The following is a 26,023-nucleotide window of genomic DNA, read 5'->3' as shown; positions in this document are numbered from 1 at the left end:
AAATTCAAAAACCGTTCGAAAGATATTGGTTGGGAATCGTGCTGATTAGTTTTTGGTAGAGATCGGCCGGGCCGTTTTCTTGTAATAAAGTTTAAAAAAAAAAAATTTCGACGATTTTTATGATCATTTTTTTGACGATAGATACCATAGTCTTCTAGATCATACTAAAATATTACGGCCCTACGACAACTGGTTCAGCTTTAAAAATTCGTCAAAGTTTGCAAAAATCAGTATGGTCTTTTTGGCATTTGTCAAAATTAGACTTTTGATCGACGTTTTCTCAAAAACGCCTGAACCGATTTTAGAAATTTAAAAACCATTTGATGTATTTCGTTGAGGACTATCGTTTGTCAGTTTTATGCAACGATCTGCCAAGCCGTTTCTTTGTAATTTGAAAAAAAGTGTTGAACTTTTCGTCCACATTTAAGCTCATCCTACCGAACCGATTTTGAAAAATCAAAAACTGTTCGAAAGATATCATTTGGGAATGATGCTGATTAATTTTAGGTGAAAATCTACCGAGCCGTTTTCTTGTAATTAACTGTTGAAAAAAAGTGTTAAATTTTCGTCCACATTTAAGCTCATTCTACCGAACCGATTTTGAAAAATCAAAAACTGTTCGAAAGATATCATTTGGGAATGAAGCTGATTAATTTTAGGTGAAAATCTACCGAACCGTTTTCTTGTAATTAACTGTTGAAAAAAAGTGTTAAATTTTCGTCCACATTTAAGCTCATTCTACCGAACCGATTTTGAAAAATCAAAAACTGTTCGAAAGATATCATTTGGGAATGATGCTGATTAATTTTAGGTGAAAATCTACCGAGCCGTTTTCTTGTAATTAAATGTTGAAAAAAAGTGTTAAATTTTCGTCCACATTTAAGCTCATCCTACCGAACCGATTTTGAAAAATCAAAAACTGTTCGAAAGATATCATTTGGGAATGATGCTGATTAATTTTAGGTGAAAATCTACCGAGCCGTTTTCTTGTAATTAATTGTTGAAAAAAAGTGTTAAATTTTCGTCCACATTTAAGCTCATCCTACCGAACCGATTTTTAAAAATCAAAAACTGTTCGAAAGATATCATTTGGGAATGATGCTGATTAATTTTAGGTAAAAATCTACCGCGCCGTTTTCTTGTAATTAAATGTTAAAAAAAATTTAATGGAACTTTAATTTTCATGGAACTTTTTTTGGCGATATACATCATGGTCTTATAGAACTTACTGTAATATTACGGCCTTACAACAAGTAGTTTAATTTTACAAATTCGTCAAAGTTTGCTAAAATTATTATCGTTTTTTTTAAAGTAGGATTGATGAAGTATATTATTTACACTTTTTTTTGATTAAGTCGATTATTTACACGTATCGGGAAGTTCATGTAATTTGCCTCAAGGCTAAATACCAAACCAACTAGTTTCATAATGGTTCATACAATTTTATCAATTACAAGAAATTTGTGTGTATAAAATTTTGATGCCACGCAGAATGGTATGAAAATGGTATCTGTTTTTACTTCACTTCATAAAAATCGATATTCATGTTATTTTGTCCGAAAGTGAACGAATGAATAGTTAATCAAAATTTCTCAATCAAAAAATCTGACGCTCAACATCTGATAGGATTATGATTATTGCATTTTTCATATTATATATGTTATAGACGGTTACGTTACCAAAACAGTTTTAGCAAATCTAGCTATTTTTTTTAAATAAGGCCACTTTGTTTTTTTGTTTATATATGCGATTTTACCCTATTTCCCCTATTATATATTTATCAAAAATATTGCAATATTCTAATTACACTTTAATTTAGAGTATAACAATTTCACACTGCAACTAATATTTATTATCAATTTTTTCGATATGAAATTGCCAAGCCGCAAAACAGAAAATAATTCGTGAAATATCCAAACGTGAAAAAGCCTGGATTCGCAGTTATGAATTTAAATAGATTTTTGAGTGCTCGACCCAGATCGGCCCGTCAGACCACAACTCATGTGGATTTTGACATTGATAGAATAACAAATCGGCATGAAAATGTACGAACGAGCAGGATATGATGTTTATGTCATTTGTTTTATTATTTATCGAAAATTCGTCGAATGTTAAACATTCTGTATTTATTTATTCATTTTTTTAATAGTAAGAGTTCTGGTGAGAAATATACTCTAATATTAAATATCACCTTAAATTTCATGAGGTTTGATATTTTATATGGCAGAATTTTTATTTCAACATTGAACCATTCTCTCAAAAAATATATAATAAATTATTTTGTACGTTTTAACATTAAATGTGTCATCATTCATCAGTTAAAGGGATTGAACGTTTGGTAATATAGTGGAAGCAGTGCTAAAAACGGATATTTGTAGTATTCAAGCAATCATACTGCTTTAACTGTATAGAGACGAAATATCGAAGCGCGTAAGCGCCGCGGCGCCGTCTAACTTATTGTTAAAATCTCTATACAATATCTGATAATTTGATGTGCATATATCTAATAATCAACTTTGACCGCCAGATGGCATTTTTTTTTACTTTTTTTACTAGATCTCCGAAACCGCTAGACCTGCCTTCATGAAAATTTGATCAGTTAATACAAGTAAAATGTTTCTTGAGTTATTTAAATCGGACGTTCCGTTCTCTTAAAAACTGAGTTACCGTTAGACCTGCCTTCGCCAAAAACTAATCAGCACGTCTTCTTAATAAAATACGAATAAGAATCGAATGTTTTTTGAATTCCTGTGATCTCGAAATCGTCGATGAAAATTTGTATCCGAACACACATATACACACGCACACACACACACACATACATCCATTTTTTCTAAGGTAAGCCAAAATATTCAGAAACCTCTGAAACGTGAAGATATATTAAAATTTTTAATTTTCGTTTTTTGCGATTACTATAACTTACCCTACGGGAAGTTAATAATGAAAAGTCTGTTTAACTAGCACTTTTGATTTCTATTGTCTGTAAATTGATCTGACTACCTTAATAATTGTAAGTGTGTGTATGTGGGCAACATTTGCATTTGAGTTGGCGTTTTCTCAAAAAAATGGCTGCAAATGGTGATTAAAAAAAGTAAAAGCCCATTTGAGAAAACACGGTAAGGTCTCGCATTGATTTGTTTTTAACAACGTTCGGTCGAGCAGTTTTTTTAAAATGTGCAAAATTTTTTGTTCATGTGTTATCCAAAGTTCCTATACCATTTTTAAAAAATGCAAAAACTAATCAAAAGATATCAGTTGGGAATTTTTGAAATGTTTATATATAACCTCTAAAATAGCTTGCATGTGGTTGAGGAAAAGAGGACCAACTGAATTTTTACCCTGGCTAAGGTGTAAAGAATAAAAAATGGTAAATATAATTTTATCCGTGCAATTTTACCTCGCCTATGGGGTAAATTGGTACGGATGACAAATTTTAGATAAATTAAAAAATAAATAAATTAAAAAATCTTTATAATTGGGAATTAACTGAGAATTTTACTCAACAAAGTTTGATAGTTGATCGTTTAATAAGCGTTATATGTTGTGAAGAAGTTCATTTGGTTTAAAAAACAGAAGGGCAAACAATTTCTTTCGAAATGCAATTCTGTATACTGCTAGTTTTCATCATTTATGAGATTTATTCGCTATGAGAGGTGTTCGTAAAGTGATACTACTCTGTACATAAATCCCAGGCCATAAATATAATAAGTCGTCCCTACATGAGACTTTCGTATCAACAACGATATTTGATACGTCTGCCTGCCTCATACTATGTATATATGTAATGAGTGGTGAAAGCTTTAACCATTAAGCTGCTATCATGGCCGAGAAAGTTCAGAAAGCTCTCCTCAAGTAAGCTATAATTCCATTCTCTGTCGTCCTATAATACAATTCATAATGTTTGCATAATTTAATAGGCGACCGTCTGAAATGTGTGATCTGATATTGAAGGCCCACATGGCGATGAGGAATATTGAAACGAATACAGATTACATTTTGATTGCCGTCATAGGTTTCAATTACATTATTAATTACGGTTCAATTATGAATTAAAGTTTATCAAGAGATTTTGATATGATTTGATATATTAAATTAATGGCATTATTTGTTAGAGAGATTTATTATTCGGTAAATGAATATAACAAGGTTATGTATGAACCGTGTGATGCTTTTGTGTTCGTTCTTGAATTTATTGCTTGTAGAATCATTTTTTATAAAAATTGATTTGGCACACTTTTAAGATTATCTGTTTAATAATATTTTTGTATGAATGATTAATTTGATTTTCAATTTTTTACTAGAATTTCTAATAGTATTTGACTATAAAAATTATAAATTCTGTCGTACTACTCTCACTCAAACTATTGTAAATAATTAAATACGAGCTTTATTGAAGTTACCGCATAAAAAGCAATCCCTCCGAGTTTTAATTTAAAGAGAAGTAGAAATAAGTAAAAAGGTACATCAAACGAATCATGAGCTTTTTTTCTTGAAGTTTACGACAAACTATCCTTTATACTTATTCATAGCGGAGATTACATCTGCCACAAAACATAATAATTTTTTAAAAACAAACTCTGAAGCAACTGCATATATATATATATATATATATATACTAGATGACCCGACAGACGTTGTCCTGTTCCCACATCTACAATTCTTTAATATCCTATACTAATATTTACACCGTTCAGTTAAAAATAATAATTATTGTTTTTCGAATTACTATTTGCACAAATATGAGTGATGCTAAATGTAGAACTGATTCAAATAAAATTATGATTCTCAATTCCCACAGTTACACTTTCAAACGCCTGAACCGTTTTCAGAAATTTAAAAGCTTTTAGAGAATACTCCGAGATAACGTGTTCGTTCGTTTTCAATTCTGTATAATATATCCACTCGGAATACTTTTAATTACTCATAAATTAATTTATATTTTATTGATTAAGTCAATTATTTACACATATCGGGAAGTTCATGTAACCTGCCTCAAGGCAAAATACCAATACCAACTAGTCATCATAAATTTTCATCAAGATATAGTAAAAAAAAGAAATTGTTAATGGAAGATTATGTAATAATTAAATTTAAGAAAGTGGTATTTATTTTAAATTTTTATTAAAAAAATACGTTTTTTAATTTTTATACGTTGAAAATATTCACCTATATTTTATGTTTGATTTTCAAGAAAAATTAAGTTTTATGTATTTTTTGGTTATTTTTATATAATTACAAGTAAATTATAATTATGAATAATTTCATAATTTAAAGCCATAAAATTTAAAATAGTCGAAGTTGGTTTGCCTGTGCTAAAATTTATTAAAAATTATTTTAGCCAGTAGTAAAATAGCGTGTAAATGACTATTAACATTTATTAAACAAAATTAGATAAATTAAAAATTGAGTACCACGATGGGACCCCATCGGAAGACTGCCACGGGCCCCGGAGGGTCTAGTTACGCCACTGTTATAGGCGCTCATCCAGATAATAAAATTATATAGTTAAATAATAATAACAACAATAAAAGCTATGTAACAATTGATTGTGAAAATTTATAAGAGCTAAAACGTACGTATAACTTGTTTATCCTAGTGTTAAAAAACAGAAAAATCAATAATTCATGGTATGAGATCATCGTAATGTACTACACTATATAAAATAAACCTGGTGTATTTGTAACAATGTTTCACAATTTTGTTAGCATAACAATTATCACAAAGGAGTAAGTGAGAAATATAAGTGTTGTCTGTGATCGAGGATTTTTAAAAGAAATATTTCTACCCAGATTCTAACCTTTGTGAAATTTTTGCATGTTTTTCATCGTTTTCTAAGGAATTTGGGAATATTATCTAGATAAAATCTAGATTATCTAGATAAAATAATCTTGTTTATTATTCTATCGCTATAAATGGTTATAAGAGATCCTTTATGATACGTCTTTGAAATCAAATTAATTTTTTTTTTCAAAATGTGGTGTAGTCAGATTAAAACAATCTATATGTTTCAATGTGTCAATATATCGTGTAAGCATAGTTTTAAATTGTCTAGGATTTTTTTATTGGTTTTTAAGTTTCTTTAATATAAATTGAATTGCAATCTAAACAATTAATTTGATAAGTTTCAGACAGATTTCTAATCAACCGAGTATTACTATATGTAAAGCTTAAGTTAGCAAAATTAAAAGAGATCTGTAAGCTCTAGAAAGCAGCAAATCGAAGTATTGAAAAAATATAATATAAAAAAATTGAATTGCATATTTTTTATAAAACGCAAAGTTCTCTATAAAATCCTTTCCCAGCCCTCGAGTTATTCAATAATACAATAAAACCACTAAAAATATTCGAAACACAAATAGATTGATCAAATAATCGGTTATTTTCCGAATGCTTTGTGATGAAAATCAGTTTGGCTTAATATGATGCACGAGCGCAGGCTGCGCCGATACGGGTTTTGTTTTGTTTGCAAGCGAAGGCAAAGGTAAATGGTAAAAGGTAAAAGCTTTGTGGGGAAAAGCGACGCCGCATCGCCGCATCCGATTCGAATGCGGCTATACCCCGTTTTACACGTTTTCGATCTTTAAACGGTTTTTGAAAATTAACGATTTTCAATTTTTCTTAACAAAAGGGTATGGGCGCATTGACATAGAGAATCGGCCCCACCCTGCTATTTAAATAATTTATACGCCATTTTAAAGGTCTTTTTTTTTAAAAAAGCGATATATCAATTTTCAACTTTGTACCTCATCTTATGGCCGAGATATCATTGAAAATATGCCAAAGTGACCCCTTATTTCAAACTCACTCTTTGGCGTGACCATAAGAGATATCGAATAAAAATTTTCGTGGTTCCACTCATATTGGCTTAGACCACATTATGTAGAACAATCGATGCCAAATAATCATTTATCATTAGCAGAAAAAGATAAAATAATTTTTCAATTGATGTTTTCGGATAGTGCGTTTAGTTGGACCAACTTTTATTTATCGAAAGGTTATTCTTTTTTCTTCGAGTACGGCAAATATTGTTCAAATCAATTATGTGGAACACACTGGAATATTGAAAAAACCGGAGCCAGTACAACCGCGCTCAAAGAAATGCCCGAAAATTCTGAATGCGAAAATATTTATTATATTGTTATATGTATACATATAAAATAATGATATAATCAAACATTGTAATTTCAACAAACCCAAGAAACCCTTTTTTTTAAATGATAGTTATAACATTGTGATAATAAAGCCCTTATTGTGATTTATCATTATCAGCACTACAGTACTAAAAAGTATGATGATAAAGTGATATGAAATTTGTTGAGTTGTTATTATTTAAAATTTTTATAATATTTTTGTCATTTAATGCGGCAGCTTTCTATATAGTATTTCAATAATTTACAAAAATTACACGAAATCAATAACACTAAACTATAATTTGCTTATATCTATCTACAATAACATTTTGATTGTTTTACTGTCAAAATACAACACTACAAAATATATTTTACAGTTACGAATTAGATAAGATGGGAACTTCCCGTTTTATGATCGAAACTAAATTTTATGTGTGTATAAGCTAGTTTATTTGGAATACCAACCCAAAGAGCATCATATTGTTTTTAAACATTGTTTCTAATCACTGTTTATATATATGTATATGTATATATATATATATATATATATATATATATTAGGGTGGTCCTTAATATGGATAAAGTTTTAGCTTTAATATTAACTTTTAGATAGTGCGCAATTCAATCAAACTTCGTATGGAAATAGCATGGAAAAAATTTTGAAAATTAAAAAAAATGAAATTTGAAAATTTTTAGGTATAATATAACTGTTTGCATGAATTTATTCAAGATGAGCAACAAACAAAATTATTTTTTACAAAATCTATAATTTATATAAAATTTTATAGTTCCACAACGGCAAAGGATGAAAATAAAAAGAGAGTAGAAGAAAAGTTATATCTTCAGAAACCAAAAATTTGAAATTTTGAACCGTCCTCGCAATAATGAAAGAATAATAGATTTTGCTAATTTTTATTTTACGAATGAAGCTATAATTTTTTAAATGTGGTTAATAATAAATACATTAATATTTATTTTTCGTTCAATGTGTTTGTAATAAGTTATAGTAATCGAAAAAAAATCGAAAGTGGAAATTTTTGCATATCTTTAGAGGTTTCTGAACATTTTGGCATACTTTTAAAAAATGGATGTATGTGTGTGTATATGTGCGTGGTTGTGTTTGAATACAATTTTTCGACCACGATTTCGGATCAATCGATTTGAATTATTTTGATTCTTATTGAAGGGGAGACGTGCTGATTAGTTCTGATAAAGGCAGGCCGAGCTGTTTAAGAGATACGGGGCAAAAAGTGGGACAGAGGAAAAAGTTAAAAAAAAATATATTTGGCGGTTAAAAATGATGACATATGCAGATCAAATTATTCTATTTTTTATAGAGATTTTGAGAATTAGTTACAACTTTTTTGGGTTCTAGTTTAGTTACAACTTTTTTGGGTTCTGTACTAAGATTTTTAATTCTTAAAGTTCACTTATACGATTAAAAATTTTTTTTAAATTTTCAGAAAAAAAATTGATTCGAAATTTTCAAAAATATACAAAGTTTTATACTTTAAATAAAAATTTTCAATTCATGATTCAGTGTAAAAATTCAATTATAGTACGGGAAGTTCTTGCAATTTATCTTAAGGCACGATGCCATGCACCATTAGCTATATTAATTATATTAGTTATATTAGTTATTTAACAACTGTCGATATGGGCTTTTCATAGTAATTTTCGTTTAGCACGGTTTTTCCATATGAAGAGTGCATTTTTAGAGCTACATTGTTTTTTGTGAAACCTATATCCCGTGTTAAAAGGGGAATAGGTGTACACGACTAGTTCGTTGTACTTCAGCGAATTCAAGCGAATATTTTTTAGCGAACGCGACGATAAAAGATAATTGCGTTTGCTGCGGGATCGACCGCTGTCTTTGAGGTTTGCATGCTCAGATTAAAGGGCGAAAGGATAAAAATCAAATTCTGTGTGAATAGGATATATTTTTCCACGGCACATGTACGGTGTGGAAAAAAACGTGGTTTAAATATATAATTCCAGGCTTTTGCATGAGTAAAATATTAACAGGTGTATGAATTTTTCCATTGGTATGTTATTTAACCAAAAATAATGAAGAGTCAATCTTGTGTTGTTTTTGTTTGAGAGCGGGGCACAAAAGTCCAATTTGACTTTAAAGTCCAACTGATATTGACGCATATCAAGCAAACAAATATCTAGCTGTGTTCAGCAATAATCTCAGCTAAATCGCTGAAAACATATGCATTTTCTACTATTTTTTCAAAAATTTGTCATCTGGTACTTTTTACCTCATAGGCGGGATAAAAAAGGACAACTAGCTGGTAAAAAGATAAAACATTTTATTTATAATATTAAAAATGTTTTACGAAATAATAATTACATTGTTTACTCAATGCAACGCAGTATAAACAACGAAAATAAAAATTATAATCTAAATATATATTTGGAAACATAATAAACAAACATATTTATTATTCTTCACTGCTAAAACAATTTTTGCTTTGAAAAGTATTTCTGTTTAATTTATCTCTATTATATTTCTTCATTTCTTGCAATAAAAAAATGCTTTCGTTACAAATTTGACAATGTGGCCATTTGTCTTCTGATACCTATGTCGCCCGATTTAAGGTGGCTGGTTACACATTTTATCCCTCTACTTCAAATAGTATCGTTAAAAATGCATTACTTGTTTTATTAGATATGGTCGTGAGCCTTTTTATACGTGGACCTTTAAACTTCACATATAAGTAAAATTTAATATTAGGTTGTCAAATATCTCCCTTCCGCTTTTTTGCTTATGGTTTATAATACAAAAAGGCGGAAGGGAGATATTTGACAACCTAATATTATAACATCGTTTTCATAACTGAGACTAGTTTTTTTTATTGTTAGTGATATGTACTACAAACCAAATTATATATTTATTAAATATATAATATTTTTTCAATCATAGTAGTTTCATTATTGAATATAATAATGAAAAATAATATAAATTGATTTTTTTTTTATTTCTATAACGGATTATTATGTTTAGAATGCACTGAAAATTATCAAAAATATAATAGATTTTTAATATAAAAAAATATATTTCTGTTTAATTTCTGTGTGACGCGTTTTTTATAAACTACTAGCAAACCCAGCGAACTCTGTTTCGCCACCAGAGGGTTTCGTGAGAAAGATGAAATTTTTTTTTTGTTTTATATTTGAAAAGAAAATGAGTAGCTGTCAAACAAATGAGTAGCATGAGTATGAGTAGTAGTACATGCTAAATATCAGAAATGACGCTGTATGTGAAAAAAAGTTTTCCGCTTTTCTGTTGAAATCATTCTTCAATTTCCTTTGCTATAAACCTCACGGAGTCCGAAACCTTTCCAACGAATGCAAAATTGTCGAAATCGGTTCGTGCGTTCTGGAGTTATATCGTCAGGAAGGAAAACCCGACTTATTTTTATATAATAGATAGCAATTTATATAATTTTACAGTGACAATTGATGATTATGATTGCAATATGATTTATTTATTGTTTTAGTATTTAATAATTATTATACTAGACTGAGTAAAAATTGATTTTTCTATTTACTCTCTACACATTTTTTACAATTCTGGTATGTTTTAACATGTTATTTTTACTATTGGTTTTTACATGTAATCTTCTGCTGCTGTACAGACCGACCGATTAACAAGGGAATATTGGTAATAGTATTAAAATAGAATAATTATTGTGAAAACGATTGAATCATAATGCACAATGTCCTATCACTTATATATAATATAAGCCAACTTAAATTCGATACTTGAATTGATAATATAAAGTATTTTAGTTTCAATACTGGAAGAATATAAAAAATATCTATCTGTTGATAATATTAATAAAATGTAATGAAATACCTAAAATTTTAGCAAATATTCTAGTTTGTCCAAAAAAATGGTTTATTTGCATTATATGAGCTTTATTGATAAGAACTCGTTTTCGATTGTTAAAATCGTCAGTTTTTTGAAAAAACGACTACGAAATGATTTTACAATATAATTTTGTTGCGAATTATACATTTTATTTTTATCGAAAACTAGATGACTCGACAGACGTTGTCCTGTACTTAAGTTTACAATTCAAAAGTTTCCAATTTTCAATAATAACCTATACTGATATTTACCAATTAGTTAAAAATTATTATGTTTTCTAACACTACAGTCTATACCGAAATGCATATACATTCATTCACCCATATGGTATTTGTTACATTTAGTTTAGCGTTACTACTATCTGTTCAACAATTTACCTATTCAATAATTTGTCTACGAATTTACCTATAAACTTGTTAATCAATCTACCATTTTACCGACTTACCAATTTACTTGTCAACCTATTTACCTATCAACCCGTTTCACATCTCTGCCAATTTACCTGTCAATCTATATATCTGTCTTATTATTTGTCTATCTATCAGTTGTCCTGTCTACCATTTTACATATCCTCCCATTTACCTGACCACGAGCTATCCAACAAATTAACTTTTCACCAATTTACTTGTCTACCAATTCACCTGTCTATCAATTTTACCTGTCTACCATTTACCTATCGACCTGTTTATCAATACACCATTTTACCTGTCATCCTGTTCTAAATGTCTACCAATTAAGCTGTTTAATATTTATCTGTTAAACAATTAACCTGTTTAACAATTTGTCTACTAATTTATCTATCGACTATCTATCATTTATCAATCTATCATTTTACCTGCCTACAAATTTACCTGTCATCCCGTTCACATTGTCCACATTGTCCACCAATTAACCTGTCAACCTGTTTATTTGCCTACATATTCGTCTATCTACCAGTTCTTCTCTCTACCATTATACATATCCTCCAATTTATCTGTCCACCAGTTTACCTAAAAATTAATTATAAATAAATTCTCTAATTCACCTTATTTATTTACGCATTATAAACAAATTAAAGCTCAAATTGATTCTACGTTTTAGTTAAAAAACGTTTGTATGTGAAAAAGAAAAAGGCTGTTTTTTGGGTTTTCCCGGCAATTATTCGATTTTTTCTCGCCGTAAAAACCATCCTTGGACTTCAACGAACATTTTTAAAAAAATTATTTGGCCAAATTGGTTCAGGCGTTGTTTATGCGCTTACCAACACATTTTGCGATTCATTTTTATATATAAGATATATTTTGCATTACAATTACATGTTCAATCATATGCTTTTTGATTTACGCTAAGCATATTGGTACTGATTTCTTGATCTTTTCCATCATCAGGAAGATTCTCGTCCCGTTCGTCAGTCAGCCAGTAGTCGATCGTTTACCGAAGACGGAGTTCATTGCCTCAACAATGGTGCAGGCGGAGGAGGTCACGACGAGGCGCTCGCCCTGTCCGTCCTCAGGAGTCCCCTGCACGCCGACACACCGCAAGCCTACGCTCAGAAAGGTAAAGAGATTTTTTTATTAATTCTCATTAATTAATATTAGTCCAGTCATTTGGTCGTTTTGCCGGTACAGTACTCCGGGAATTCTGAAAATTGGTAATCTTATAGATTTCGAGGGGCTCTTTACGAAAATCAACTTTGCCACCTCAAATTTGAACGGCAAGTTGCCGCCATATTGAAAAAATGGCGTCAAAAAACAGCTTTTTTAAAATATCTCCTTTCTGGCTGATTCTGCAATAAAAGTATCTATGTACGAATTAAACTAGAGAAAATTTCCTACAATTCCTTAGAAAACCGTTTTTTTTGTAAAATTGATAGTTTGAGAGTACGGCCGCCTCAAAGTCTTTGCTGCTCTCGCCGTAGTATCAAATCTCTCCATATATGACAGCACTTTGAACTTGACCACATTCCTTCTAATAAATAAATATTTTTCAATGTCAAATTAAGCTAATAAGAACTAGAAATAAAATAATTCAAATATTTTTCTGTTTTTTTTTTTGCTGATTTTTTAACGCTTCAAGCTACTTGAAGCTATAAAGTGCTACTCAAGCTATAAGTATACTTATAGCTACTTTGCCATTGAAGTGTTAAAAAATTAGCAAAAAAACGAAAAATATTTGAATTATTTTATTTCTAGATGTTATTTGCTTAAGTTAATATTGAAAATATTAATAATTGGAGAGAATGTGGTCAAGTTCGAAGTGCTGTAATATATGGAGAGATTTGATACTACGGCGAGAGCAGCAAAGATTTTGAGGCGGCCGTACTCTCAAACTATCAATTTTACAAAAAAAACGGTTTTCTAAGGAATTGTAGGAAATTTTCTCTAGTTTAATTCGTACATAGATACTTTTATTGCAGAATCAGCCAGAAAGGAGATATTTTAAAAAAACTGTTTTTTGACGCCATTTTTTCAATATGGCGGCAACTTGCCGTTCAAATTTGAGGTGGCAAACTTGATTTTCGTAAACAGCACCTCGAAATCCATAAGATTACCAATTTTCAGAATTCCCGGAGTACTGTACCGGCAACAGCCTTTTTTTGCACCAAATGACTAGACTATATCAATGAAAACGAAATATTCAAATTAAAGATCTATTTATCTATGCTGCCTTGACTGAGCTTTTCATGAAATATGTACAGTTAAAGCCAGCAATACGTAAATATCTAAATTAAATGTTAATCGAGCACTGTGTGAGAGGTGGTATATTTCAGATGATATGAATTAAAACATTTTTATTATAATAGTTTAATGCTCATCATATTTAAATATTTTCAAAGCTATCAATTTAAAAGAATTTTATTACATTTGTCTTATTAATATGAATTATTATCGTCGATATTGTACACTTTGTTATTATTATATAAAGAATAAAATGTATCTGTCTTACAATAAGTATTAGATAGATACTATACAAGTATTTATAAATATACATACGTTCAAGATGAACCCAAAAAAGCTTTTTAACAGGTAATTATTCAGATATTAGAAAGGAAAACTAAATTTTCAAACTTTGGCTTAAAAAAACTTCCAAATTAAAAAAGGCAAGAAAATCAAAAACATATAATGAGTAAAACACTCGATTAGAGGCATATTTGTAGTAGGGAAATGATAAAAAAATTAAAAAAATGAATTAATTATAAAATAAGAGTTAAACAAACCAAAAACATTTTTGTTTTTGTCTGTACACTTTTTGCGCACAATTCTATAAATATACATAGGGTAGAGCGGATTAAAAGGTCGGCGGGTAAATAGGTCCACCATCGATATCTCAAAAACAGATGAAGTTAAACAGCTTTTAATAACAATATTTGAAGGTAGAGGGAAAAGGATGTAAAACCAGCCATTATCTTGATTCTTAGCAAGTTGCTTAGGCAATGTTCGAAAATCCATGACAAAAGTATTTTCTTTCGTTGTTAGTTTTTCTATTTTTGTTGTTAGTTTTTCTCTTTTTTAAATTAAAAATAAGACATTGGACCTGTTTGCCTCTGATCGTCCCGTTTTACCCCGCCTATGGGTTAAGAGGCCCAGGTGACAAAGTTTGAAAGTTTTAAAAACAGAAAAAAACACATTTTTTACAATGATGAATTAGCTGAGAGTTTTGCTGTGATAATTTGTTTGGTTTTCACGGAAAGGCAGTTCAAAAGGTTTTGGAGATCGAATAAAAAAAGTAAAAAAAATGCCATTTGGGGATCAAAAATGATCATTTGGCATATACACATCATTTTATCAGATATTTGATAGAAATTTTAATAATAGGTAAAAATTTTGTTTACATTTCTATGGGTCCACATGACAGTTTATTCGATAGACTGCAACGCGGCGCTTACGCGCTTCGATATTTATTCTCCCACAACAGCCACGCAGTACGATTTCTTTGTAAAAATTTTCAAAAAATTGTAAATAAATTTTATATTTTGTAGTAATCGCAAACAATCAAATTTTTCAAAAAAGTATTTATAAACAATTCCAATTTTTTTTAAAAAAATCAATTTTCAAAACATGTTAAAGCTTTTTCAAAAATTTTAATTTTTGGCCATGCACCACTAGTTTGACATTTCAATCGTGTTACCTTATATGTATATATAATAATTTTGTTTAAAATGGTATAAAATTATTATTATGATTGAATGCTTGAGTGTGTGCATAATATCAATTTCATAATCATGAAAATCAATACGCTCTTGTATTTAAAAAAAGAGCTAAATCAAAGATTGACCGTTTACAAAATATGATTATTGAGTTAAAAAGAGTTGCTATAATTAGGATTGAAAGCTTTGAATCAAGCTAGTTTATGTGTAAGATCTATAAAACTATATTTCAATAAATAGATGAAATATTTAATTATCTTGTGTCTATCTAGCCAATTATAATTTATATATATCATCACAAATGGTTTGTTTGGTCTTACATGAAATACAGCAATTAATGCAACGATTTCAAACTGTTCACATGTTCAATTTTTCCTCAAGTGTTAAAAATAAATCTAACGATTCGTAGCTTTGAATTTGAGTAAAAGAAAAAATAAATATTTTAACACATAGTATGTATATCGTAAGCGTTTTCTCGTATTTTAAAGAAATATTTAAGTGTTTTCTTTTCCTGCGCATTATTTTATTTTTCTTTATATTCAACTGCTTCCTGGTCATCATTCCTCGAAAGTAAAATGTCTTTTTATATAAAGAGAACGACAAAATGAATTTTACGACAGCTATTACTTAAATTATTTGAGCAAAACAACATGAAGACCACACAATACGTGGATGAATTTAATCAAAATAGACAGAAGGCGGGTGAGAATTTTTCTTTGGATCTGCAGTTAGGTACATTTAGAGGCTAGCAACTTTAGATACTACATTTTAATTTTCTCGATATATTTCAAACCAAATATTCAACATGTCAAAGATAAACACAATTAACATGTTTGGCCCATATTTTAAATATTTAACTTATAAAGATGCGTTTGTTGACAATCGCCATAATGGAAAGGTAGGGCGGCGGGGCATTTGAATTTAAGTAATTATAATCAATTTGAATTTAAGTAATTATACTGTCTAAGCTAAATGAACTACATAACACATAACACATATCAAACAAACAACTATCGACCTATGTTCAGTAAAATTCCCAGTTTCCGATGTCTTATGTCGATTATAGTTAAATTATATATGTTAATAGAGTATATGTTAAATTTTATCGAATAATTTCAATAATAATCAACAATTGAAAAAATAAAAGTTTCATGGTCACATTTTTTAAAAAGATAACATATATATAACCTTGATCTGGTATTTTATTAGCAGAGTTGGAATAACAATTAATTAAATTTTTTATAGTAGTTATATAAAAAAAACATCAGTTGAATTTAACTTAAAAATAACAATTTATCTCATAAAACAATTAAATAACGTATACTTAAAAATTATATTAAGATCTCGTAAACTAAACAACAATGTTCAAGACCAAAATAAAACTGATAACAAAATAAAATTCTTTTATTATAGATTTTCAAACATGGCTCCTTATATACATTGCTTGATTTAAGGCTATGGCTGGTTACATATCTTGTGCACTCTACTTTCGAATATTGTTGTTAAAATATTCCGAATTTTACTTATTTTTGAGATATTGAGGCTTGGATCTTTTTACCCGCTGATCTTTAAGCCCTTAGTTAACTAAGGTGACCATATTTTTTATGTCAAAACTAGGACGACAATTTAAGTATAACTTAAAAATAATAATGATTTATTTAAGGATACAGTAAAAATCCATTTTTTTAAAGAAATCGATTGGTTTTCATCAGAATTAGTGATTTTCGCTTTTAAGGTTTGTGAAAATTCTGATTAATTTTCTTTATGTTTAATTAAGTGAAAGTAAGCATTTGTGCCAAGCAGTCATAAAGTTCGTTTTTATAATTTTTGCTAATTTTCGTAAAATTTAAAATTTAAGTTTGAAATTATTAAGGTCAGAGGCAATTTTAAGCTATCTTTGAAATTTTGCATTCTGCTTGGATGTAATTTTAGTGTTATTTCATGTAAGCATACTTGTTGTAAATAACTTTTTTAGATATTTGAGAGGTAGCTGCAGTTTTATTCAAGTAAAACCAAAGATTTGTTTTTAAACCTATGCCTTTCTAAACAAATTATTAAATTAAAATTTTTTACTAATAAAAAAAAATATTTTGAAATTCTATATGCTATTTATGTTTAAGCAGATAAGCAGATTCTATGTTTTAACCCTTAATGATTCAATATTCTTTTGTTATAGAAATATCTAGCCATCCCATATTGGCTGCTTATTCATTTTATTAGCTTCATATAGATACATTTTTCAATTATTTTAAAATTGAATTGATTTTATCATTGATATTTATAGGTAGGTTATTTATGCAGATGATCTAAATTTCTTATACATTCTCTATTTAGTATTTTTTCCGGTTCAATTACGGAAAAATCCAGTTTCAAAATTGTTTAATGATTTTCATTTTATATGGGTCATTTATCACTTTGTATCATAATTTCTCTTAGACGTTTTACCCATAGTTTATTATTTAAGTAGCAATATTTACTGTTAACGATCACAGATTGCTTAATAATAATAACATACCATTATGATGTTTAGTCTAATATTCAATACTTTGCTCAATGTGGGATAAATATAAGCGCTATGGCATGAAGAATTCTTTTCTTGTTGATAATTCAATAATTATGTTTTTAGTCTTTAATTATTTAGATTTTACAAAAAAAATTTTTTTTTTAATTTTTCATCAAGATAAGTAATTGGTCTAATAATTGTAGTTCCACATTTTGCATACCATTTATTGTTAATTCGATAATTCTAAGATTAGACACATGATATATACTTTCTATTAATATTAAAAAGAGGAACAAAAATCATTAAAAGATCATTTTTGATTGAGATGGCACACATTTTATTGGAATTCTGAAGTATTTTTAAAAAGGTAAATAAGTACTAAAGCGTTGTCTTTTGACCATAAAAATGTCAAAAATCATGTTCAATATTAAGTGTTTCTGAATAAGTCGTCTATATATAAAGTCTTTCTCTATTTGAAATACATATACTATAATGTTTTACTAAATTAAATATCTTAGAAAATTTAAGCAAATTGAAGCAATATAAAAGTGTTGAGTAAATTTGGACCAGCTCTTCTACGAATATTCTCCCAACACTTTAATATATTATACACACAGCATAATAAATGCAAGCTTTTTATAGCCGTTTTTATTTTAACTTTTTGCTCACAAAACTTGTTTTTTGTATTTCATTTGCGAAATATAAAACGTGAACGAGGGACGACATTGTGAAATATAGAAATTGTTTGGCGATCATGGGATCAATTATTTTATTGAAAGTAATTTAATATTATGGGCTATTTTATATATTTGACTTTAAATTAAATTTTTTGTAGCTGCGTTTTATATTTAGATATTTTCTATCATATTTATTAAATATAAAATTATAGGATTTTAATACACGTTACAGTTTTCAATTGTAGGTTTAAGTTTTAGCTTTTAGATGGTACATTGTTTTTTTAAATAATAATATTTTTATTTCAATATTAAGTATCAATTTAAACACCAAAATTTTTTGGTAATTTTAGTTTTTGTTTCGACCCTTAGTAACAGGAGTAATGTAATAACTAAACAATGAGTATTAAATTTATTAACATCCAATTAGTATAATTATAACATAATGTAAAATTAGAGAGAAAAGGTATCAAATTTAAAAATAAAGTATTAAAGAATAACATAATACAATGTGTAAGTGGCAATTTCTCAAGCAAGTTACATGAACTTCTCGAAATGTATAAGAAATCGATTTAATAATTGGATATTCGATTTTTATATGATCTACCTGTCTAACGTACGAACGTAGTCTACTTGTCTAAGAATAAGTTGTCAAGTTGTTTTTTTTTGTACCTGCCTATCTCTCTATTGGTCTACCTATTCACCTATCTACGGTAGATAGCACCTTTTGCCTCGTATCTCCGAAACGGCTCAATCTACCTTTGCCTAATCAGAACGTCTGTCCATGAATAGGAATCGAATGTTTTCTGAATAATTAAATGCGGTTAATCCATCCTCTCGATATCATGTACCAAAAATTGTGTCCACACATACACACACGCACATAAACATACATCATTATTTCTTAATATGCCAAAATGTTCAGAAGAATATCTTTGAAACTCAAAGATATGTAGAACATTTCATTTGACTTTTTTAATAATAAAGCAATTAATGAAAGATACATATTACGAAAATTAAACGATGATGCGAAGTATAGAAAAAAATCGCAATATCAATTTACAGATTCTCTTAAATTAAGTAAGTTCTTAAATTCTCGTAAATTATTATCCTTTGATTAGCATTTGTTTCAACTAAGAAATTCAACATTTTACTAAATCTACTTCAACATCGTTTGAAATGTTGTAGTCTTCTGTGAATCTTGTTATTATCAAAAATTATCTCAAATTAACTAATTTTTACTAAAAGTTTTCATATATGTTTGTTTTTAATTATTTGTTTATAATTCAATTTGTTGGTAATTATTATAAATATTAATGTTTACAAAATATGAACAGAGGACATATAAAGTCAACATACGTCACTAGACATTTAAAAAAAGTATCATGATTTCAGGAAAAACAAGCTTTGATTTTTATAAATAAACTTCAAAACGTTTTTAAAAACATTTGTGCAATTTCTGACTAACATTTTTTTATACTTTTTCAATGATTTTTGTAAAATATACATCAGATGCTACACTAACTAATTGTATAGAAGTACAAATACCTGTGTATTAAGAATTCATTCTAGTCTCAAATGAATCATTAAAGTGTCAACAAGTGCTCATTATATCGTAATTGTTTTCCTTCAGTATCGATTTTATTTGTGATCAGATTGTTTTGTTTGTTCTTATGTTTGAAAAATTGATTTCCTTTCTGGAGGCTGTTACCAAATGTAATAAATAAATTAAATGTTTTGAAAATAATATTAAAGAAACATTTCGTAATAATTACGACAGATTATACGTTTATTATAAATGTTTTTTTATCAAATATAAGTTTTTAGGTATATATTCTAAATATATACTAGATAAATAAGAGATCAGAAATTGAATAACTATTATTTCTACTATTTTGTCATTTACTTTTTTTACTTCATTTTACTTGGGACGAAATTAAAAACTCGAAAAAAGAGAATATATTTGGCGATTATATATAGTATTTTACCATTTGTTTCCATACATATTCGATTTACTAGTGAAATGTTCTACATTTAGTATTAGTAAAAAACATTCGATTCGTACAGACGAGGAAACGTGCTGATTAGTTTTTTGCAAACGCAGCCGTTTCGAATGACAACGATCCAGTTTCTGAGATAACAGAGCGCCTGATTTGAATGATTCAAAAAAACATTTTATTTGTGTTGACGGAATGAAGAATTGATTGAATTTTTAAAAAGGCGGGTATAGCGGTTTCGTAGATTCACTGAAAAAAGTGAAAAACAATGCCATTTGGTATTCGAAAATGATAATTAGATATATGCCATCAAATTATCAAATTAATTCTGTTTGCATTTCTATGGGTTCCGTATCAATGTTTATCCATTAGACTGCAACGCGGCACTTACGCGCTTTGACTTTAAAACATCTACGCAGCGCAATTGCTTAGAAAAAAGTTCAGTTTAAAAAAGAATTCAGTATATAAAAAAATTACAAGTTTTCTAAAAATTCTCAAGAATCTAATTTTTTCAAAGTGTCCAAAAAATATAAAAACTTTCTAAAAATTCAATTTTTGGTACGGGAAGTTCCAGCAAGTTGCCTTAAGGCACAGTGCCATGCAGCACTATAGTTTTATATGTATCTATGAAATAGTTTAAAAATACCATAATTTTCTTGCAAAGTAGAGAACAAAAGATGTATAACCAGCCATCGGCTTAAATCGGGCGACATCGCATTGTCAATTTTTAACGAAAGTATTTTTTGTTTGTTGTGAGCACTGTTCTTAAGTTTTCGATAGCTGAATATAATTTTCAAGTATCCGTTATTTAATTTTTTTCTAAAGTGTATTATATCATGTGTTTGGGGTGGAAAAGACCCCCTGAACCTTTGCACTTGCAAGTTGTAAACAATATGAAAATAGCAAATAAGAAAATAAGTTAAAAACAATTTTACAAGATATACATTAAATTATTAGTTATTCCAACTCTAACTGATGAATTCTTCTAATAAATTTCCAGTCGAAGATTGTATATAAAACCTCTTGAAAATCAAAATGGTGAATCTTTTTGCTGTTGACTGTCTTTTCTTATCCCGCTTATACTGACTAGAAAACATTCTATCGAGCAACAAATTTTTGAAAAATAGCAAAAAAACATTTCTGCAAATTTTAGCTGTTTTTTATATTTCTTTGATGTGTTATTTGCTTTGATGTAGTTAATTTGGTTCTCGCAGTATAATTGTTAGAAGTCCAATGGTACCTTTGTGCCCCGCTCTACCCTACCCTAAACATAAAACCATTTATTAAACAACCTGTTCAATTTTTGTTGTGATTTTGAAACTTACCTTATACGAAGTTTCGAACATATATACAAGCAAAAGTGAGTTGAAAGCAGTTTTCATAATTACATGGACAATGAGGCAAAACAATAGATAATAGTCCAAACAGTTTGGACTTTACTGCTTAGATATCTCAAACGACGTGAAAACAAAACATGAATAGGGTAGGACGGGGCACAAAGGTGCAATTTGACTTTAAGTAATTATATTGTCTAATCCAAATGAACTACCACAACACATAACACGTATCAAACAAACAACTATCGAATTATGTTCAGTAAATTCCCAGTTAGTTCATAATTATAGAAAAATATGTTTTATTGCTATTTTTTTTCAAATTTATTATCTGACCCTTTTTACCCCACGGGCGGTAATAATAGCTTCAATATTCCACCAATGCAGAACATAAATTTCATGGACACATTTTTTACAACGATCAATACAATATTTATCGCCAGAGTTGTGATAACAATTTATTTCTAGTAAAATTGTTTTCCTTTAACATAATTTACCATTTTTTATTGTTTGCACTTTTGCCAGGGTATAGGTTTAGTTGGTCCTTATTACCCAACCACATTTATAGAGATTATATAAAACATGTGTTGAATCTAAATTAAAGTTAACAACACATCTTATAGAAAAAAAACGTATACCTAAAAATTATATTGAGGACTCGTAAACTAAACAAGAGTGCTCACAACCAAAAAACAACAAAAGAACATAACTTAAATTATGGATTTTCTAACATTGCGATTTATCTCTCGATAGCAACATCTTAAGAATCGAGATAACTGGTTATACATTTTTCGCCCTCTACTTTCCAATATTATTGTTGAAAAATTCCTAACGATAGTATTATAGTTTGCAACTCCATCGACTGACTTTAATCTTTGAATTTTTGAATCTTTATAATGCAAATACCGAAATTAATTTTTATCTGAAAGCCAAATTCAAAAAAGTTTTAAAAAGGAAAACATTGTTTACAATTTTCCAATCGTATTTATACATCAGAAGAACTGTTAGCACCTGTACAACTTATAGAATTGTATGTAGTTTGATTCATTTAAATAGTTCAGAAAGTTATTGTAATCGTCGGAAAATCGATATTGAAAATTTTTACATTTTTTCACGTTTTGAAGGTTTCCGAACATTTTGGCATATCTCAGAAAAATTGGTGTGTGTGTGTATGTATGTATGGATACAATTTTTAGAGACAGATACAGAGCTAAGTGTGCAAAAAATGGCAGTTTTTTTAGAGAACTAAGCGTCCGATTTGAATGATTCACAGAACTTTCTGCTTGTTTTAACAAAATAATTGATTTTGGAAAAAAAAAATTTGTTTCAAATTTTTTTTTAACGTTTTTTTTCAATTCTTTTTGTATATCGAAAATAATCAGATTTTAATTGACTCAAGTTCTAATATACTTCAAACAAAAATTTTCAACTTTGCAATTCAGTTTATATAATTCTTATAAATATTAGACAATTTATTTATTTATAATAATGTACATATATGAAAACATTTAATATTTCTCGAACATCGTTACGGTACGGAAAGTACAAGCAATTTGCCTTAAGGCACGATGCCATACACACCACTAGTTTTCTACAGGGTTTATAATATTTTCTGCACTACTAAACTTTTACGGCTTATATGTGCGGCAAATTGCAATTAATATCAAATAGTGCGTTTTCTGTTCCTTTAGGTAAAGTAAAAATACTGATTAATTAATTTAGTTTTGAGAGGTATGGTGGTAAACTTTCATACCCGCGAACTTTAAGCCCCGCTCTAGTCTGCATAAAAAATAGAAAAATATTAATATTAGTGCATTAACGTCGATTATAAATATGTTATTCTACTATTATAATATGAATTCTTACAAATTGCCATCAGATGTGGTATCTATAAATCAGCAACGATGAGCGTCGACTTAAATAACCGACCGTTCTATATACCTTTTCCCCTTATTCATTGGTTCGCCTCTATTAGTTCTGCGTAACAAATAAAACCGCACGGTCACAATTCGCGAGAGTTCGCAAATGTTTGCTGGAAACCACCGCACGGCAACTTGTAAATATTTATAGAGCGGCGCAACGGCGATTGTGTTTATACTAACTTGTGTCGCATTCGACAGGAGGAACTTTAAGTCATTATACGAAAGTTACGAATGTTTTTTAGTTGTTTGTTTTATGTTCAATGATCATTACTTTATTTTAACCGTAGATGTGGGAACAAACTTACGAGAATATTGTAGTGCCAATTTGCAGATCGTGATAATTTTTATATAAATAAAGATACTTCAAAATGTACACATTTATTGAAAATATATTCATGCAATTCAGAAAGAATTTACAATATATTTGAGACTATGATTTGAATAACTGAGAGTGTGGTTGAATTGAGACTGATTTATGTCGTAGCTGAAGAGAGACTAGTTATGAACTGCTCCATGCTCCTGTGTGGCGGAAAGTGTGTTGCCTTATGGGATACTACATTGTTACCAATCTTTTGGTGACACCGCATGTTGGTCTATTCTGTAACATTGGACAGATTCGGGAGATGGCTTAACACCTGCTTTGTCAATAGAATTTTAGTTCGTTTAAAATTTTGATAAATTTAGTAAAGATCCAATCACAATAGTTTAAAAATAGAGAAATATTTCTTTAAATTGAAAATAGAATCAAAATTTGAACTAAGATATATGCAGTAGCATTAAAAAAATGAATCTAGTAACTTTAATAACATTAATTAGCTTTTATGAAGATTAACTTTTATAATCAAAGCGCTCCTAATAGGCCTTTAATGTTTTAAGGGGTTAGTTTTTAAACTATCAACTCTATCACAATGAGACATTTTATCTAAATTCCAAACAGTGCATCTGAGATTCTCCTTGTTAGTCAGTATAATTTACTAAAAATTTAGTATTTTTTTTATAATTTCAAAAATTTTGCAATTAGTATGATATTAGCTATTGTTTATTAACTTCCCGAATGAGATATTTTATGTTTTCATAAAAAAATCCGATTCGCTAATTTTATGTTTTCTCGACGTTTCAACCCCTTCTGAATCGAATGTTCATACTACTTTAACTTTAAAAATTCGACAAAGTTTGCAAAAATTAGTATCGTGATTTGGCATTTGTCAAAACTAGACCTTTGATCGACGTTTTCTCGAAAAAAATTCTAAAACGCCTGAACCGATTTTAGAAATTTAAAAGCCATTTGATGTATCTCAATGAGGACTATCGTTTGTCAGTTTTGTGCGACGATCTGCCGAGCCGTTTTTTTGTAATTTGAAAAAAGTGTTAAACATTTCGTCTACATTTAAGCTCATACTGCTGAATCGATTTAAAAAAAAACAAAAACTGTTCGAAAGATATTGGTTGGGAATGATACTGATTAGTTCTTGTAATTAACTGTTGAAAAAGAATTTAAGTCGATTTTTATGGATCTTTTTTGGCGATATATATCATGGTCTTATAGAACTTATTGAAATATTAATGCCTTACGACAAGTAGTTTAATTTAAAAGTCCATCAAAGTTTGATAAAATGAGTAGTTTTTTTGACGTTTGTTAAAATCAAAATTAGAGGATTTACTTGGTATAACGATAGAGTACTTGGTTTTAATGAACATACTAAATCATTAAAGTCCTACGGAAACTGGTTCAATTATAAAAATTATTGATTTTTGAACATTTGTTTTTAGAAAATACTCGTTCATCTTCAATTATGTGTAATAAATCCACTCGGAATACTTTTAATTACTCATAAATTAATTTATATTTTATTGATTAAGTCGATTATTATCACATATCGGGAAGTTAATGAAACTTGCCTCAGTTTTTTATTAATTTCTTATATGTTAAGATGCAATAACTTTGATACTACCTTTGAAAAATTATTGTTATTATTTCATTTTTTTCAATAAATTTAATTGAGCTTTCAAATTAAAATATAGTTGATAGTTGACGATGTTGAAAGAATTTCTCACAAAGTTTTGCATCATGAATATAAAATGCCCATATGGAACGTGATTTTTATAGAGTTTAATATGATACCATTTTTTCCTCTTTATTAATATATCTTACAATTAGCGTGCATATTTTTTATGTCAGATCTTGGAAAAATATTTTAAGTTGTTTATATCTTATTTATACTATAGGTGTCTTAGTTCAATATCATTAAGTGAATTTGTACTATAATGCAGAACCAAACATTGAATTGAAAGTATTCAAACTTTAGTTAGAAACCCCTTTCTCTTCAAATTAATTTTGTCAATTCTTCTTCTTATTATTGCATTTTCAATTAAAATATGCGGGTGCATTGTTGCAACCAAGCTAAAGTTACCTGTTTATACTGGTAGAGCAAATAATGCAATGGGATTATCTTATAA

At 28.6% G+C, this 26,023-nt stretch overlaps 1 protein-coding gene across 1 annotated transcript in view; it reads left to right on the top strand.

The window, feature by feature from the left end:
• The window catches only part of LOC113385531, a 243,216-nt gene extending 227,840 nt beyond the window's left edge, over nucleotides 1-15,376 (top strand). The window contains exons 4-5 of the mRNA XM_026623385.1: nucleotides 12,378-12,546; nucleotides 15,312-15,376. Coding sequence (XP_026479170.1) covers nucleotides 12,378-12,546; nucleotides 15,312-15,376 — 234 coding nt within the window. The remainder of the gene's footprint in view (nucleotides 1-12,377; nucleotides 12,547-15,311) is intronic.
• Nucleotides 15,377-26,023: the final 10,647 nt, after the last annotated feature.

Source organism: Ctenocephalides felis, unplaced genomic scaffold (genome assembly GCF_003426905.1).
Source record: "Ctenocephalides felis isolate EL2017-DRISC unplaced genomic scaffold, ASM342690v1 CF-g0.4_SCAFFOLD_03571, whole genome shotgun sequence".
NCBI lineage: Eukaryota > Metazoa > Arthropoda > Insecta > Siphonaptera > Pulicidae > Ctenocephalides > Ctenocephalides felis.
Note: the sequence above shows the minus strand (reverse complement) of the source record. Positions and strands in the feature narration are given on the sequence as shown.